General features: G+C 46.9%; 1 protein-coding gene and 1 non-coding gene across 2 annotated transcripts; one reads left to right on the top strand and one right to left on the bottom strand.

The window, feature by feature from the left end:
* Positions 1-3538: 3538 nt before the first annotated feature.
* LOC128725044 (retinoblastoma family protein-like) lies at positions 3539-11002 on the bottom strand. The gene is made up of 9 exons (XM_053818762.1): positions 10850-11002; positions 7549-7685; positions 6059-7472; positions 5814-5991; positions 5394-5684; positions 4710-4831; positions 4121-4645; positions 3834-4019; positions 3539-3733 (listed from the first exon to the last, which is right to left on the bottom strand). Exons 1-9 carry the CDS (start codon positions 11000-11002, stop codon positions 3539-3541), a joined length of 3201 nt encoding a protein of 1066 aa, XP_053674737.1.
* A 7771-nt stretch (positions 11003-18773) lies between these two features.
* Positions 18774-18846, top strand: Trnat-ugu (transfer RNA threonine (anticodon UGU)). The gene has a single exon. It is a non-coding gene; the product is annotated as a tRNA-Thr (tRNA).
* Positions 18847-19093: the final 247 nt, after the last annotated feature.

Genomic DNA, 19093 nt, shown 5'->3' with positions numbered 1-19093 from the left:
AATATATGTGATTGGAAAACGCATTGTCTTATCTTGCTGGAATTCCAATTTCCACTCAGCCCAACCGACCGACACATGTCGCACGTGAGGCTATCCCGGTTTCCATCCAATGCAATCTTCCGCCCGTTTCCGCTACGAGCGACCGGAAATGCAACTCCGTCGATGCCGGCGAAACGATGGGGCATGCTCTGGAAACGGAAAGAAACTTGAATTAAGGAATGTAAAAAGTAGAACAAACAAAGTAGAAGAAAAAACTTCACCACACCCGCTACATGCTTTTGTACTTTAGAAATGAACCCCGCCGTGGTCGTCTCGGTGTCCCTTCCAGTCCCTCACCAAACGCAAAGTGCAGCGGTGGGTGCAATGATTTACTGCACTTCATATAACAGTTTGGATTCCCGTGTCGGTTGGTTGCAAGAATGACCGGCATTTCGTCATCGCTGGTTTACGCACAGGACGTCTCGCCAACCGCTGTGACTCACCATAAGGAGCCCGACGGTCGCCCGGTAATTATGCGGAACGAATGCACGCAGGACCGCATATGAAAGTCGCTCCCAGTTGGAAGGGAATCGCGCCAATCGGGAGCCATCAGCAGCGCGAAAGCTCACACGATCCCCTTTCCTCTGGGAGTTGTATGTTTGTTTGTTCGCTTGGTTCGAGTTCCTTTAGTAAGGTTTCAGGCAAAGGTACTTCGACTCGTGTGCAGCAGCTTCCTCTTCGCATCGGGTTGTTTATGGTTCGGTAAACATTTGCTCATACAAAGCGCTATGTTCTAATCGGCACGCGTTTCGAACTGTGTGCTTGTACACAATATGCCGTTGTCGTAGACAGAAAGAAAATACCAGATGCAAACAAAACACCAGCCGCAGTTGATCGTTCCTTTTCTGCGGGATCATGATCTTATCCCAGAAACGCGTGTCCTTGTGATTTCGCTGCACTGCACTGTGTGCTATCAGCTTACCATAATGGATACATTTCATCCACGATTTGCAACGGCACAATCGATATATTGTCTTACATTCATCCTGAGCAAATCGGATCGGATCGAAAGGAATGGTTCATACTGTTCTCAATGCAGACATGTTTAAAACAGCCACTATTATGCGTGCGATTAATATATTTATACTCGTAAACCTACAACGTTCCTAAATGGCTATTACAATTGGTTTCAAAAGAAAAGCCTATAACTAACCAGAGTCGAAAATAAACGGCGGAAAGAAAGATATAGTTCCCGCTGATGTTGTTGCTGCTGCTGGGAAGGATTATATAGATTTAAAAACATACAATAAAATAAAAATAGAAAAAAACACATTTTAAATCACAATTAGTGTTGGTTAATGCAGTACAAATTAAAATTTAATAGCGGGAGGATCAAAGTTTCCTCCCACATGAAAACATATTGTTTTACACTGATACGCAGATTATGGTAATGATAATAATAATGATGATGATACATAACCTTGCTGAACATGTGCAAAGCGGGCAAGATATCGTTAGTGACATCATGTGGTGAGGGAAAGCTTCACCTTAACGTAATGCACTCTCTATCCTTATAGTAGTTGCCTACCAGTAGTTTTAATCACAGTGCCGTGAGCGAAAACTATCCGGGGTGGAACGCAGGGAAAGATTTGCGACGGATCTAACATTTGTGTCGATGAATTCGATCAAGAGATCAGGAAGCGATGCGGCCATTAACACCGCGTTTCGCTATGTTACAGGGAGATCTGATTGACCAAATAGTCAAAATCAAAACCCGGCGAGGGCCCTGTGGTAACTAACGCCAGTAGCGAGACAATTCATCGATAAAGAAAGGCACTTCCGTTCCGTTCGAAAGATCGATCCAGACGTCCTCCACGCCGGAACACACTGTGTCCGTAACACCATTCGTCGATTGCACACCTTATGCCACATTCTCATCCTACTGAATTCATCTGTTTTCGATATGAAATGTATTTTTTTGCTCCAATCCGATTCCATGTAAATCAAAATTAAGGGTGTAAATAGTTGGTGGAACAAATACGCCAATGCCGTCGAATCAAGCGGTTTAGCTACCGCCGTTTCGCGCCAAAATAACGTACGAGTTCGTGGTGTTAAACTATGCTCTACGCCAGACGGCTTCTGGCCCGCAGAGTGTGCCGCAGAATCGTCTAGCCAGTGACCCACTGGGCCGGGGAACAAGATTCGCCTGACCGCGGGCAACCCTTTCCCTAGTTGTCGCAAGTACGGATATCTTCATACAGATTTTTATAATCCTAGCGGTGGAATATGCTACCGGGCATCATTTTTGCTCGATCGCCCACCAGTCAGCAAGCTGACTCACCGAAACGTAATTGCAAAAAATTACAGATTGCAGCGAATCTTTTCTGGTGATGCGATATAGCTGAAAACGTTGTAATGCCCGGTTCTAAGTAGTGTTTTGTTATTGTTGTTTTTTCTCTCCCGTTGTTAAATAAATAATCATTAAGCACTAAGGGGACATATTCTTTTCTTCTCTCTCGCGTGTTTAAGAGCTACTAAAAATTTGCTACTAAAAGTCTAAGACTGGCAGGGCCGAACAAACCCTGCCATTTCGCACATTCATACACACGCTTATCCACAGGATACGAGTGAAAACACACGTTTAAATAACACGCAACACAATTTGTACCAACGAAATAAAGGAGTGAAAACAAATAACACTACCCCATACAAGAGATACGCGTTCAGTAAGTGGGGTGGGATGGAGGGAAAGATCACAATAATGGCGCCCCGAGAGATCGAGAATGAGAGAAAGAGAGACCGATCTACTTGGGACAATCGAATGAAAGACACCGAACTTTGAGATCCACCAAAACTTGTCGCCAGAAGGAATGAACCGGATGAGGATGGGCTGTGCGAGCATAAAACCGCAAGGTGTGCAAACGCCGGATGTCCTAACGCCTCACGGTACTGAGAAAACAAAAACAAAAAGAAGAATAAACAATACGAGTACGTAAAACAGCAACCACCGTTCCATGTGTAATCTCAGCAAAGTGACTACCCTTCTATGTTAATTTAAAAGAAATAGTATTAAAACATGAGCTAATGCTTGCTCAACCCCTCGTTTTCGTAATCAATATGTCCTTTACAAGTAAACAACTAGCCGCCCGTAATAAAAAAGATAAGAAAATCATAATGCGTAATAGTAGGAAAGCCTATAGTCGAGCACAATAATCGATACATCCAAATCTCGTTAAAACCACTATTACTGTGCCTTCCTGTTACCAAATTCCGTCGTAGCGGAAGGTAGCGTAATTGTAAAACAAATAAAATCCCCAAAGCAGCCCGTGCACGAAATTGCACGCTGCGTAAAACAATCGAAATCAACATTCGATAAGCAACATAGTCCTGCATGGATATGCGGCCACTGTGCGCCCACTTCTAAAACACTTTACTATAGTGTTGAAGGACAACTGGCCTACAACGCATGCTGAAAAAAATGCTATCGAATGGTTGGAAGATGTATGACTTATAGTAGGAATAAGGAGGAATGAGGTACAGCGTCTTCGGAGCGCGAAAATTATGCGGAATGATCCACCATTTCCTCGTTCTCCGAAGATTCGTGATCCTGATGCCGTCGCTCCTCGTGAATTTTCCCAAGCCGGCGTAATTTTGGTGCCTGGCCGGGCTCTAACTCAGCCGTTTCGGTCAACCGTCGAGCGCACGTGTCTGGTGCGCGTTTCCTTGTCATATGCGATGTGTTGCGATCGTGAATCTACGATCGGGCGGACGGAACATAACATGAAAAGAAAAGAATTGAGAGAAAATGTTAACCAACTAGCACAAATGTTGAACAGTGGAATGGTACGACGTACGGTGGGACTCTGGCCGGGGCTTGCTTGAAACGTGATGGTTTTAACAATTGGTGAGTCCGGAAGCGAGCTGATCTTGTTGGTGGTCGACACGAACAAATTGATGTTAGAGCTGATCTGCCGGGGAGATTTTTGAATGTTTCGCAGCTGTGACTTGGGAGTCGGTGACAGGAACAGCGACTCCTGCGACTGTAAGCGGGAATAGGAGAAAAAAAATCAGAACACTGAGTGTCAGGACAATCCCGCGAAATTCCAAAACCTACGCTTATCACACTACCCAAGCCACTTACCACATCGGTGTTGTAATACTGCATGGCGAACTCGTGCACAATCACAACGTAGATGTCGTTGTAGAATTTGATGATGTCTCCGTACACCTCGCGATCGTACTGGACTGACGTACCGACCATCTCCGTTACCGCAACCCGCTGGTCACCATTCGGTCGATCACCGGATGGTGGGTTCGCTTCTGCACCGTTGGTACCGTTGTTCTCCTCGCCAGCGCCAGCGGATTTTTGCTGCTCCTCCTTTTCGTGGCGTATGAACACGCTCCGATAGATGGAGCTGTTCGCCTGCGGTTGGCTGTGGTAGCAGTGCATGATCTGCTTGAACGTGTTCGGCAACTTCTTGATGCGCACCGTCACGAAGATGGCACACATGAGCAGCTGATCGATGTGCCGATCGCGCATCAATTTCTTGGATCCTTTCGTGATCGTGTACTCGAAGATCGTCCAGATAAGCTTGTGGATGACGTCGGAGTCGATGCCAAGATCTTGGCACAAATTGCACAACCTGGAGTACGCAACGTGGTACATCTGCGAAGCATTGGAAAATGTTATCAATAGTTCTCCTTTCAAAACACGTAGCTGGAACTCATACTTTGCGAAAGAAAAAGTTCAGCCGCTTCGTTTCGGTCGACGGCTGATCATTGCTGTCACGCTGGGGTGAGCTGAAGGATGAGATCGACGGAGGATCACCGATGGAACCGTTGGTGGAATTACCTGTACAGATTGTTGACCAAAAGAGTTAGGGCAAGGATTAGCTCGGATGGCGAGGAGAAAGCGAATTGTGAAGCCAGATCATAATGATAATCTCAACTCAAAGGTTGAGAAGAAGAAGCCAACTTCGATGCAAACAGGTATTTAATAATGTTATGCACGCCATCGTATTAGATATGATAGATGTTAGAGCACTTTTCAATTACAACCCATGACATTGAACCTAATGAATGGGTTTAATGCAAACATGAAAAGAGGCAGGCAAAAGCAAGTATACTAGACTTCCTAAAAGCGCAGTGTTAGTTCGCCATAATTTAGCATTAACATTTTTGGAATCCCATTTTAGTATCGAGGAGTGATGATGCGGATGAAATAGAACCTGGAGGGTGGACGTAAAATGCAAAATCAAGCAGCTTTAACCTAACATGATGCATGAAAATTGTTATCGAAAGTTCCGCTAAATGTCACAGTCAGAGAGATGCAAGCAAAAGAATGCATGGGAAAAAGTTGGCCGGGAATGGGGATTGTGAATCACGACACGAGATTTGAGTGCGTGAGCACAAACCTGGCGCATTTGCCACCTTCGATGCGGCTGTTGCAGACATGGACGACGAAGATGAGCCGCTAGTCGACCCAGTCCCAGTGGCACTGGAAGACGATGATTGTGTCGCGGAATGCACCGCCACAGCTGCCACCGTGGAAGGAGCGGCCGATGGGGCCTGTTTCGAGGGCGTCACAGGAGGATCAATGAAGAGCTTTTTCTTGGCCGAATCCGGATGCGGAACCGGACGGCCGGAGGCAGTCGATGTGCTTGCGGCAGATGTAGAACCTGTGGCTAGTGCCATCGTGCTACCGCCTGGACGAGCAGAAGAGTAATGGGGTTACAGTTTTACATTTCATAGTTGCTTCGGTTCCAGAAAGACCGACCATCAACGCAACACTCCGGCGAATTTACGCTTTACGCTGCGGGTTACGTGAAACTTACCTCTAGTACCGTTCGGGTGGTTCATTGGGGGGTCACCTCTCAGAGGCGTTATACCCGCGATATCATTCCGTACCTCAACGTCCCTGCACGCTGGTATTTGATATTTATCCTTCTCCATGGTTTCCCACAGCACCGATGAGCTCTTCCAGCAAAGCGAATCGACGATTTGTTCCTCGACCTGCAGAAACAGAAAAAAGGACACAATTATTCTACCGCACCGTAAGAGCCTCTCTCTCCCGTCGTACCCGCCGCAGATGGTTCACGATCTCCGTCGTCAGAATGTCACTGTTAGCGTCCACCGTCACCTCAATAATCTGGTAGAAGTGGAACGGTTCCATACCGAACACGGTCAGTATCCAGGGGAAGTTGTGCTGCTCCTGGCGCAGGAAGAAGATGATCTCAGCCGCGCACACCATTATCGTCTCGTTGAAACGGCTGTTCGAGCACATGTCGAAGATCATCTTCGAGACGGGCTTTGTCGGGTGCTTTTTCAGCTCCCACGGGATGATGTTTTCCACCAGCAGGTGGTACATCGCCTCGACCCAATCAAACCGGCTCTCGGCCGTACGCGGATTCCAACCCTCCTGCTTGGTCAGTTTCATCACGAATCGCTGCCGCACTTGGCTGACATTCTCGAGCACCATCGCCACCGGGCTCGGTGTACAGTTGCTCATCAAATCGAGGAACGGGCCGCGCGGTTTGCCCGGTTCGTGGCACTGGATCTTCTTCATTAGCTGGCTGTATGTACCACGCACGATGAAACTAGCGACCCCGGTCTGATCCGGCGTGACAAAGCCCCGAGTTCCCGGGGTGCCATCGTGGTGCCTGGTGCCGAATCCGGTTCCTCGCGACTTGATGCTGAGCGGAGTCTTCGGATACCCATCGTTGTGGACTCTCCAGCGCTGGCGCAGACTTGTCGGGGGTACTCGCGAACTGAGCGCAATACGCTCATCAAGCATGCCGCATCGCAGGATCGATCGTTCGTACCGGCGGTTCAGAGATTTTAGGTTATCTTCAAAATTAGCCAGCGATACCAGTCCCGTAAACTGCTTCATATCTTCGGCCCCTCGGACACGGCATCCGCGCAGATCCTTTGTCTCGAACATCGCTGCCAGCGTGGGCAGAAACATGGCGTTGCACGTTTCGGCCACGCTCTCGATCGTGGTGGGATACTCATTGCATAGCAGATCACGCACGTTAAAATTCAACAGAGCGGCCTCGGCAGCGGCCGCTGTCGTCCCATCGACCGCATTTCCACCGCCCTCCGTTAACACGTTCGCATTGATAAGGTCCATTCGACCGTCCCCGACGACGTTGCGATAGACCAGGTCCATCACACACACGGACAGATCCATAGCGGTGGTGATATCGTGGCGCTGTTCCTTGTGCGGTTCCTTCACGTTCAGGAACAGCAACCAACTGAACTCGCGCAGCTTTTTATACGAGCACGGGTTTGGTTTGGATTTCTTGTTGCGCTTCGGTTCGTCCGGCGTTATGTTGGTCTCGTTGAAGATGCGCGGAAAGTCCTCGCTGAACGCGGTGTACGCCGCAATGGAGACCGAGAACTCGTGGTGCAGATTGTCAACTGCCGTCTGCAGCCGGGTAGGGAGCGATCGGATCCCGGACCATTGCTTCATCTTAGAGAAAAATTCCTGGATGCTGAGGGGGAAATGGGAGGGAAAAGTAATCGTCACACATTTTGTCGAATGAATTCCACGCAAACGCAGACCCTTACCTCACGTTGCACTGCGATAGCAGATTTGAGATATTCACGCCATTGCCCTGGATGTAGTGATCCGGATGACCCACGACCGGCATATCCTGGAGGCAGGCCACGTACAATGCACAGCACATCCAGTGTTTGGGTTCTCCCTGAACAAGAGATAAAAAAACAACGATTAGTAAAAACGCACAAGGTAAACTAAAGCCTAAATTGCATCATAATTTACAGATATGGTAGAAGGGTGTTGTTTTGTACACACTTGAAGACAATAAAAAAAATAAAATAAAATAAAAGAACAAAAGGGTCAAGGGATAGCTTCTAGCGGGGTCTTATTTTTTATTTAATTACTTCCTTCTAAACCGAGTACGGCGACATGCATGCTTATTTATGAATCAAATTTATGAATTAAGCTGTTTGGCACTCTACAATCTCTCTCTCTCTCTCTTTCTTTCTAATTCTCTCTCAGTCATTGATACGGCGGCTTCTCTTATTTCTTTTGTTTGCGTAACCCTTGATCGTTACGTCTTCCCTTTGTACTCCGGCTTGGAGCCCTTTTGGCACAGTTTTTTTTAAATGCGAATAACGCTTCATTACAACCGTGTGTTTGTGTAACATTCGTGTTTCACAAATAAGCGCCCAAAGAATAAGCCATACAAAGGAACAGAGTGACATCATAGCCTGAGGCAATTAGATTGAACAGTGATAACAACTAGCCGGTGCATAATTGCACCCCTCCCACGGCCTTTACCCAATTTTTTCACCCCTTGGTCGGGTTCTAATGAATAAAGGAATCAAAATGGAAGCTAAATGTGAACGATCGTACACCTCTAGTGTCTACGTTTTGTGACTGATTCCTTCCCGGATAGTGTACGACAAAAAAACTGTATATAAGAAATGGAAAAATTAATACAGTAGGAAACGCACCATTTTGCTATCGGGAAACACACATTTCGCCCCTGTGCACTTGAGCTACCGTGTGACCTTTAAAAAACAAATATTGCCCGTGTTCTACACCATCGAGCAAAATAAAAAACCCCTAAAACTTCTGCACCCCTTACGCCAGACATACGCACATGTTTAAAGAGCCATCCTGACGGGATCAGCTGGTTGGTGCACATAACGCCAACAGAGAGCGCCCCTTCGCAGTGCGTACAATACAGCAAGCAGAAGAAGAAAACACCGTCGTACGATAAATGCAAGAAGATGAAGAGAAAAGCAAGGAGAAGAACATTGCCTTTCTCTGGTTTGTGGTCCTTTTTCGACATCCTTCCGCCAGCCACTCGCCGACAGACCGGCGCCAGTGCAGGAATAGTTTCCCTCCAATATTCAAGAGCGCAACGGCGTTACCACCAGCTGTTGGGTGCATACAAGCGCGAGGCCAAATAATGCCGCCGTTTTGAACTGCATCGAATTTTGTGTGACGAAATATGATACTCTCATTTCTCAAGCTCTCTCTCACGCGCGCACACTTACGCTAGCTTGGTGCAAAATGTAGAATTACGCACCACGTAAAGTAGCGCTTGGCATTAGTAAGCTCGTTTACTCAATCGCAAAAAACCGCGCACCAAACGTTTGGCGCGCGCGCGCGTCGAGTGACTGAAAAAAAATAATTAAGAAAGATAGGGTAGACGAACGCGCATGTGGTCGTTTTCCCATATCGCGCGTTTGCGTTTCCAGGAAAGTTCATTCAGTTCTAGCAGCAATCAACGTTGTAAATACGTTTCCTATATCTCATGAGCTTCATCAAAATACTACAAGCTTGCAGGCTGTAATCTTCAATTTCCCCGATATCTCCTCGTCAAAGCTCGAGTAAAGTAGGCAGCGACACATTTGAGCCAAACCATATAAATCTCATTAGGCACGTTGCCATGACAGCGATGTCATGATATTGACACGACTTTTGAAGACTTCCTGGTTTTCCGTGTCGTCTTTCATCATTTCGCTCTCGCGCTTGTCCCTGTCGATCGGAAGAATACTAATTTTCTCAACCGGTGCCGGATCGCAAACGACTATGAAACAACGACCGACCGGATCGACCGACAGCCTATTTTTCGCGAGTTTCGCTTGAGTGCGCAAAGTACTCTCCTGCGTGCATAACAGTGGCACAAAGAAGAGCGCACTTTTGTTTTTGGTTGTTATTCCCGGTTTCTGTGCCAAGTTCCAGCAGAATTTTCGCGGCACATTCCGGCACAACGAAGCCCAACATACGAAACGGAAAAAGTAGACGAAATGCTAGCCAATTATTAATAGTGCAACATCACGGGCAATAAAAGAGATAGAACGCGAGAGCGAGAAAGTCGACGAGAACATGCGACGATCATTACAATTCCGTTCGAGCAGGACTGCAGCAATTCGCCTGCGTTTTCGGACTTGCTGCTTGCTTACGAAACCAGCAAGGGAAGAACACAAGCTTTTGGTAATTACTATTCAAGCGATCATATTTCATTAATTCAACATATTTACCGCGAGATACAAATGTCTCAACAATTTGCCTATTTGCCTTTACAATAAAAAGGGGGGGGGGGGGGGACTTTTTCAACATAATATTACTCAAACTTCCGAAACTCTTCCGAAACTCCGAGAGAAATGTGCACGTGTGCACGCGCATGAGGGAGGTGGGTATGTGTGCACGAGATTTATCTATTCGCGATCCGTATGCGCATAGTGGTGCATACGCAGGAACGTACGTGCTGCATTTCCTTCTCTCGATCCAAGACGATAGGTTTGATGCAACTAGCTGCAACTCATGCATTTGCCACTACGATTGATTGGCCAGTCAAACACACACACAACCACACGTAGACCCCCGAGGTTGATGATTCGCACCGAAAATCGCGAGCCGTACTATGTGTTACGGGTCACGTAGAAAACTCTTCCTAACTTCTTCCTAACGACTAAAGCGCCGGGTGCATTCACAGACGAAACGGTTCCCTCGCGACGGGAAAGTTAGACCGATAAAAGGGCATCGATTTTCATGGAACAGTTGCGAGTTATTTTTGGCAGCAGTTGAATAGGAGGGCTGGAAATTAAGATATCGGGTACAGAGCATGACAACAAGGGAATACTTCTCCCCTTTTGGGCCAGGCTGGTCTGGGGTGCAATTTAAATCGGAGCTAAATGTAACGCGTCCGGTTGGTCGAACCAATTGTTGCTGCTAATCACGAAGCAACCAACCGGCTTAAACAACGATGAAACGATTTTATATACAGTGAGGAAAATTCCTAAGCCTCCTCTGACGTATTCATACGGAATGGGTGGAAATTGTGGGGAATAGTTAAATGTCTGGAAGCAGGAATATTAAAGAGCCACCTACCGTCAAATCGAACTGATTGCGTGCTTTCTCGTACGACTGCCACGAGCGCTTTTCCGTGTCGGCATCAATGTTGAGGGCACGGCAGATTTCCCGATATATTTCCCTCATAGCAACCAGCTCGGATCCGGGTGACGTTTCCTCGGTCGTAGTCATCGTGAAGCTACCCGAACACACACACGCACGTCCGAAACCCTTAACGTAGTTGTCTCTCTGTGTCTTTCTCTCTGCTGGCCTGGCAGATCACCTGGAGATCCTTTTGCTTCACTTCACTTCTAAAACGGAATCGTTTTACCGGCAGGTGGATAGATGGTCCTTGTCGATCTTTTCTGCTCACCGATCGTCCAACCAGATTCCTTCGATCGTGAACTATCCTTGCAACGTTTGTAGCCGTTAGATACGCGCACGTTGCCGACTAAATTACAGCAACACCACAAATCAAAAACAGGTCAACCACCAAAGCACTTTTCGTAAGCAGGTTTACGAAATATTCACGGAGCTGGCATGCAAACGGATTCTAGGCACAAACTACGTACCACCTCTGATCGTTTCCTCCAGAACTAATGCCGTGTGTTGGTATTTTTCCCAGCAAGAGTTTGAGTTTACGCACCAACGAAGGGAAGGCAGGGTGCGCCTAGATGACGGATCCCCCAGAACGCGAAAGGCCTTGCACTTGACGCCGAAATTCCCGCTGGTCCGTCACGCTGATGCAACTAGATTTTAGGTGGTTCTCGCTAATGCTTCTGCTGCCGCTGCTGCCGTTCGAATGCTGCTTGAGCTACAGAAACTCATGAAGTCTACCCAAAAGCCGTGATGGGTGCGTTTCTCTAGCTGGAGACTCTTGGGTGGGTGGGTGGAGGAGATGAGGATGCGAGGACCCGTACGAACACCCCTTGCCGGCAACGGAAGGGCGAGGTACAGGAATTGCGCGTCTTTCGAGGTGTTTACCCCTCCGCGCTATACGGTGTAGCTTCCCAGCTGGGATATTTGCAATAAATCCTTACTCGCGCACTGCACAAACCGATGGTCACGTAAGCGTACACTTTTTTAATGGCGTTTCCACTTCGCCGTCAGTGGCTTGTTGTTGAGAATTTTAGCGAAACCGGCGCGAACAACAATTCTCTCCATTTTTTATTATTGGAAAAAGTAAAAGCGCGCGAACAAAAAAAGAAAAAGTTTGCGTGCGTGTTTAAGCTGGTACAAACCGCAATGCACATTCCTGACGTCACGTTAGCTGATCATTGCGATATAGTGGTGAGTGGCGAAAGGGCGAGAGATGACATGAAAGAACGGGACAACTGGTCGGTAGTCAAGCTAGTCGAGTCAATGGTGGCAGGCTGTGAAAGCATTGAGCGATGCGGAGATGATGACATTTCGAAAATACGAGCGCTTTGTCAAACCAGGTGAGTGTAAACACATCGGCTAATGAGCGAAACGGTTCTAAACTTGGCGCGAAATTTCGTACATAAGGGTGAATGAGCCCTAGTTGTGGCTTTGATCAAGGGTTTAACATGTTTATCACCTTATTACGATCTCATTTTGCTTCGGTTCTATCGAAACAATTTTTGTGGAGCCTGTGAAAGTGGTTTAAATTATTAAAAAATATTTCATCTCTCGTTTGAAAGCTGACACTATTTTCTGTTAGGCGCCAAAATATAGGCAAGTGGGTGACATTTTGCATACTCTAAAGAAGCAGTGAGTTCGAAAATTTTACAGTTTGATTTGAAGCGTTTGTTTAAAAACGTTGTCATCGTCAAGTTTAAAAAATCACAAAGAAGGAATGCTGTACGAAATGAAATTTTTCAATATTCTGATGTATAGATGATTCTTAGCCTAGGTTATTCGGTGCTATTCTAATGATGTGATTGGCTCCGCGGAGTCTTGTGGGTCTGATTCGATGCACGGGAATAAGGCTATCGTACAGCTCATAGAGCGCGTCATTGTAACGACTCCTCGATTGTTTTCATACGCATGGAGCCAAAACTCCATCTGAGCATCTTTCTCTCGAATGGGGCTAAGTAGGTTGACCCAGCTTTAAACACAATTAAATGCATGTGAGTCGGTTTTAAAATTTTGTTAATTACGTGCATTTTATATTCGAATGTTGCTCATCCAGGTATTGTGTTATATTCATGTAATAATTTGAAAATTGATTGTCCTTTTGAAAGGCACATGTTTGCATCCGCATGGCACGAGCCCCGAGACTTTGAGAGAAAGAGAGAGAGAGAGAGTGAGAACGCGTTATCAGAGTGAAAGGGGGCCTGCGTCAGCTGAGCATGAACCGACTAAATCGAGAGAACGTTCGTGAACATCGAGCGGGAGAGACCGTAGTGAGAAAATGCCTATTGGTTCATCGATAGTGAGACGCCGGTAAGTGTGAGCTTTTTAACGTACTGAGCAAAATGCTACATACTGAGTTAAATCTACTCATTTGCTCATCCTATTCTCCTCATCGTAAATCGGTGCTCTCGCAAAACAAGGGTAGAAAAAAAGCTTAAAGCCAGACCAATGGGATAGAAAGACGGTCATAATTGCATGTATTCTAATTTTTTTTCACAAATTCATCTCCGTTAGCTAACAATCAATATGCAAAATAATAAGTGGCAAACAGTGGAAATGAGTCAATATCATAAGCTAATGGAATTTAAAGTACATCTTACAGGATTCTCCAAATATTCCCAATTTAGTTTCATATAAAATCATGTTTATTTGGCGAGCTTTCTAAAACGTAACAGATGGTTTTTTAGAAATCCTAGCAAAATAAAGTTCTCAATTCTTAACAGACAAAAAAACAAAAAATTATTATTTATGACCTTCGCTCTCCGATCGAGATGCGCCACAGTGCGTCCCCACCACTGATGAGGTTGAGCTTTTAGTGCGTGCAGGGCAGCAATACGCGACCGACACTGAATCTCGCTGCCGTCGTCGACCATTTCAGTGTGCGTGCTCGCCACGGTCGAAGGCGAAAAATAGGTTGTGCGTTACACGGGAAGAAGCTCAGGTGGGCCAGCCGCGCAATGAAGCGAAAAGTCGCCACCATCCAAGGCTAGTGAGAATAGTGCGTGTGTTTCTTTTCTGAAGCTGTCTGTTTCTTCTTCTGTTGCTGCTGCTGTTGCTGCACGACCCAGTTGCACGGCCCGTTACAGGTTGCATACGTGTTAAATCGTGCCCCATTGCCAAGGCACGTCCGGGAGCTGGAATTTCGTGCCCAATCCACCGTAGCCTGCCCACCAGGTGAAAGATTCCCAGTTCCTTTCTCACCTTGTGGCCGAACGCGTCCGGAAAGGCCCTTGTGTTGTTTGTGGCCGTGTCGGGGAGGGTCTCGATTTTCGTGATCAAAGTGTGGAACCCACCTCGAGAAGTTACATCTTCTTCCGGTGGGTGGGTTCGGGACGGGTTGCATCAGGGAAGGGACGGGTTGCCGTATGATATAGAAGCAACAGCCACGAGCGAGCCCCATCTGCGCGATCGCTGGGGAGGCTGCTAGCGGAAAGAAGACCCCATCTAACGGAAGGGGAGAAGAGAGAGAGAGAGAGAGAGAGAGAGCGAGAAAGAGTACCAAGGCTAGTGAGAGCGATAAAGCAGCGAAGAAGAAGGTCGTGTGTGCGTATGTGCACGAGCGTGTGTGAACGAATAGGTGTTCGAAAGGTCGGGTGAGACGTGTGCACGAGAGTGAGAAGGCGCTCGAAAGGTTGGCCCTCCCAATAGAGCCCACCCAACGCCCATCAGGAAGCCGGAATCGCAAGAATCTCGGAATCTTGTCGCAATCCAGCGTGAAACGGATTGCATCGAATAGCAAACAGCGTGAAATATTGTTCTAGTCCATCTGACGGCCAGAGTGCGTTGCGCGAGTACACGTGTGTGTGTGTGTGTGCGTTTGTGCGTTTGTGCGTGAGTGAGATTGTTTTATTTTGTTCTACCGGTTTTGGGATCCGCTTGGTGGTGTCTCCGTGAAAAAAGGTGGTTTCCCAATACGCAACCAATCTCACCGTGGATTGGCCGTAGAACTCGCTGGGCGGTAATGAGTGAGACGTGAGTGAGCGCGCGCGCTGCTGGAGTCTTCTTCTCACGTCACCTTAGCCCCAAAGTTGAGTTTGCGAGCTCGCGCGTTTGTTTATACCACCTATTAGCGGGGCTTTACGTACGCACGTCATCACCGGCGGAACCGGCCGTTGCTGGCCGTTTATTCAGTGTTGTCTCTCCCTTCTTCTCCTGGTGTGATGCCATGATGGCCCCGGTTCCTTTCACTGGCATGTGTGCGAGTGCACCAACACCGTGACGCTGCTGCTCCCCAGGACAGCAGGTAAGCCAGCCAGTTCGGATCCATCGGTGCCGATCGCGGACTGCGCCATTCACCGCGTGTCGCTGGGAGGTAGTGCGATACCGCGCGGTCACATTCCAGAACATTCACCGTGAGGTGGTGCATCTTGTTTCTTCCGCGTGTGTTTGTGTGCAATGCGTTTGCGGCCCCCCCCCCCCATAGTTTTTTTTTCGTTACACTGTTTCGTTTTGTTGCTTTTATTGGCTGCCCACGGTTGATAATAAAGCCGACGATGCAGCGCGATAGAATTACCGCGCGCAGGGATGTAAAGAATTAAACATGATAATGTCGCCCCGTCGGAGATCATCTGGCGATCGTTGCGACTTGAGCAGTGGCTTGAGAGGAGAATGCAGGGGATGTTCGTTTTTTTTCGCCACACAATCCTCCGGTTGGGAATGGAAACTCGATCTTATTTGTGTGCCAAATGCGATCGTTAGTGTCTTAAAATAAACAAAACATGATCACACTCAAGTGGGGATTCGATTTGAAAGTAAGCGTACCATATGCATTCGACGTCGCTTTCAAATGTGACTTATTTGAAAAGATGATTGTGTATTTACGTTTGTTATCAAAAGTATGAGTATCCACCTCGTCACGCAAATTGCCATACAATTCTGCATCTATTTAACACAATATTTCCGCGCCAAAGGGTGGTTCTCATAAAATATTAATGAAACCTATCAGGCGCCCACAGCTCTGCCCTGGAAGAGTTGAAACCTAATTTGCACATGCTTCATTTTCTCAAACCTCCACGGTGCGCGGGGAAAATAATACAAACACATACCAACCTCGCACGATTGACGTCGGGCGAATCGTGAACGCTAATGTTGGAAACCATCGCGATTCCCCACACCGGCCGGTGGTTGATGTAAACGAAGGTGAGCAAAAGGGCATCGGTTTTGCCAGGGATAATTGCAATCACTATCAGGCCACGCTCGAACCATTTGTCGCGAAACGTTTCGCCCACGACTCAGCCCCACGGGATGACTTTGGGAGGAAAAAAAAATACTCGAGCTGCCCAGAATTGAGAACCATTCCCTGCAAACCGGTTTCCGCTTCTCGTGCGAGTATGTATGACACAGGGACACGGGAACAGTGTCAATAGTACGCTTTTGTGCGTGTTTGAGGTTGCTTTTTCACCCCCTTCGCGCAATGGGGCATGGGCCACGAGGGCCGATAGCAAACATGCCACACGACTGCGCCAGCTGCTGCTGCTACTGCAGCAAAAAAAATGAAAACAAACTACCCTGATAAGAGCTGAGGCGTATCTGTTGCTTTCCGTAGCCGGCGAGTCACTCCAACGCAAATACGAAGCAACACTTTCGTTGTTCCGTTCATGTACGAGAATGGTTAAGCTTATTTATAGTTTGTTTCGATACTGGGGTTCCCATAATGATCGATTTTAAATGCTTGCAATATGACCGGTATCGGTAGGGAGTCTATTAGAGCGAAATGAGCTGGCATTCTTCTGGCTACAAGCATCACTGACCTTGTATTAAATTGCCCTGGGAGGCGTGTGCAACGATGACGATAATGGTCGCCTATTGCCCTCAAGGTCCCGATCGCCAAACTTATCTGTCTCGCGAGAGCGCGATGCAGTTGGTGTATTATTCCGGCAACGATTTAGCACAACGGGCGTGTTTCAAATGGCCCCATTGACCTTCGCCTGGGAAGTGGTTTACGAGTGTGCCTTCTGAAGTGGCTGGCACTTTGCGAATGGGACTTTGGGATAATGGCCATTGGAATTGTTCGCCTTTGCTGGCGCTACCATTCGAAGATAATTCCATTAATCTAATCGTCCAGATCGCATTATCACTAATCCTTTCTTGGGCAGTTTGGAGTGTGTGATGCTTTTTTGTAGAAGTTTGCGTGTTTTTATTTCGCAGTTTCACTGATGGCTAAAGGGCACAGGCTGATCAAAGAAAAGCGGAAAAGTAAAACATCAAAGAGCAAACGCTACTAAAACCAGGACGATACATCTTTTCTAAAAACGGTGCAGAAAAGCTTACTTTGAACGCTCTGGCACAAGGGCATTTTTATCCGGCGAGCATCTTCATTATTGACAAATTTCAATCTCAAAATCGTCCGACCGAAGAAATTAATCTCCGCCCACTGCTCTACCTCGCAATCTGCTCGTAACAGATTCTTTTAGGAGGTTATTTTTACAGCATCGCTCCAGCGAGCAGTAAAATGCTCATACCAGTACGATGTTCAGATGGATGGGAAAAAGCAAAAGAAAGTGTTCCAAATTGCCTGGAGGCCGTTGCCGAGATCGATATATCGCAGTCTGTTTGAGTTTGTTTCGTTTGTAAAATGTGATCCCTGGGGTTGGCTTATCGCTCGCGGCGAGGGTTGATAGGTTGGGTTTTTGATTAACTTGTCCCAGTTGGCCTGGTGCCCGGTTGGATGATTTCGTCCCGTAACCTTGAACCCGTTTTGAGGGATACGCAGATAATAGCAGGAGGGTTTTGTCTAAAGCCCATTACCGATTCGTAGTCCGTTGCTGGGATGTTATCTATTAAATTGTCAACTCTTTCATAGAGTGTCTATTAAAAGTTAAAACAAAATGTAATTTTCTACTCAATAAGATACATTTTTTATATATTAATACCGTCAATGTGTCGTCTCCTACGACAAGTCGTTTGATTACAAAAAAAAATATTTTCAACTCTCGGGCCGAAAGTGCCAACCACTCTGTGAACCACAAAAAAATGGCCTCTCGCGCGAAAATTCCTGCACACAAAGATGCGCCCGACCATCATGTGTGCCCCTTTGAACAAATAAACGTTCTCCTTTCTTCTGCACTAGGGTGGCGAACGTGTCGAAAGATTGTCCTCGATCGCTCTCCGGAGCCGAGTCTAATTATTCTCCTCGCACCGACATCCCAGGGCTGCCACTGACGGAGGCGGCAATCGTACTAATATTTTCTCGCACACTATAAATTTCATGCCATCGGGAATTGGTACATTTTGCGGTGCAACAATGACGCGTAAAGAGACGCTAAGAAAAGAAGTAGGCCTTGCAACCACCGAGCTGTCAGATGAGCTCTTGAACTTATTCTGCTCCGTTGCACCACATAATTCCGGCCATGATGCGATACTGCTCTTCACCTCGATATGGAGCACCCCGAGGCGACTCTCTGCTGATGCTGTCAGTTCTTCATTTTATTGCCACCGATGACCGGTGTTGTCCATTCCGGCTCAGTTCGTTACGGTCGACCTTTCGGGTGAGCTCGTTGACCTTTTCGGAGGCCGGCGTGTCTCGTTAGTTGTACCGTTGATCACTCAGAAATGGTATATTTTGGAGGGTGAATCTAGTGCACCAAGAGCACCAAAAAATCGATCGTTGTTTGTTGGCCTAGACAAAAAGAGGCTCCAACTGTTGGGCTACGGTGAACGTGTGTTTGTGTAGCGGAGCGAATCCGACGAGATGTGGAGCGACTGGAACGAATCCAAAGCGACACAATCGCTCCAATTCTGCTTGTGCGTCGTGCTGTGAAAGCTTTAAGGTCTTTTTGTTCTTGTTGTTTTCTAATTCTTTCAAACAGCTGCAGACAATTTTTTGGACTAGAATCAGCTGGATGTGAGTAGTGGCATCGTTATCGGAGCCTCTTTAGCTCAGTTGGCAGAGCGCTGGTCTTGTAAACCAGCGGTCGTGAGTTCGATTCTCACAGGAGGCATTTAAGTTAAACGAGGTACACGTGCCGCTATAAAACAAGAGTTATCTTCAAAATTAGAAGATTAGAAAGTTATGGAGGAGAGAGGCGGCCGTGTATTTTTGTTATCGACTATCAAATTGTTTTAACGGGGTTTCGTTTTCAAAAAGAAAAGATTTCCTTACTCAAGTTTTTAGATAGAATTACAGTTTTTATAGATATAATTCATGTTTTATAACTTATATTTTAGTGTCATGTTATCGTCCCAGGT

This window comes from Anopheles nili, chromosome 3 (genome assembly GCF_943737925.1).
Source record: "Anopheles nili chromosome 3, idAnoNiliSN_F5_01, whole genome shotgun sequence".
In the NCBI taxonomy this organism is placed as follows: Eukaryota; Metazoa; Arthropoda; class Insecta; order Diptera; family Culicidae; genus Anopheles; species Anopheles nili.
This window is presented reverse-complemented; position numbering and strand designations above follow the sequence as displayed.

What these genes read in the sequence shown, in the direction of transcription:
- LOC128725044 (XM_053818762.1), bottom strand. Translation starts at nt 11,002, where the DNA reads ATGACTACGACCGAGGAAACGTCACCCGGATCCGAGCTGGTTGCTATG. An exon ending in CTATCGCAGTGCAACGTGAG is followed by an intron (nt 7,473 to 7,548) that starts GTAAGGGTCTGC and finishes TTTCCCCCTCAG; the next exon opens with CATCCAGGAATTTTTCTCTA. An exon ending in CCACCCGAACGGTACTAGAG is followed by an intron (nt 5,685 to 5,813) that starts GTAAGTTTCACG and finishes CTGCTCGTCCAG; the next exon opens with GCGGTAGCACGATGGCACTA.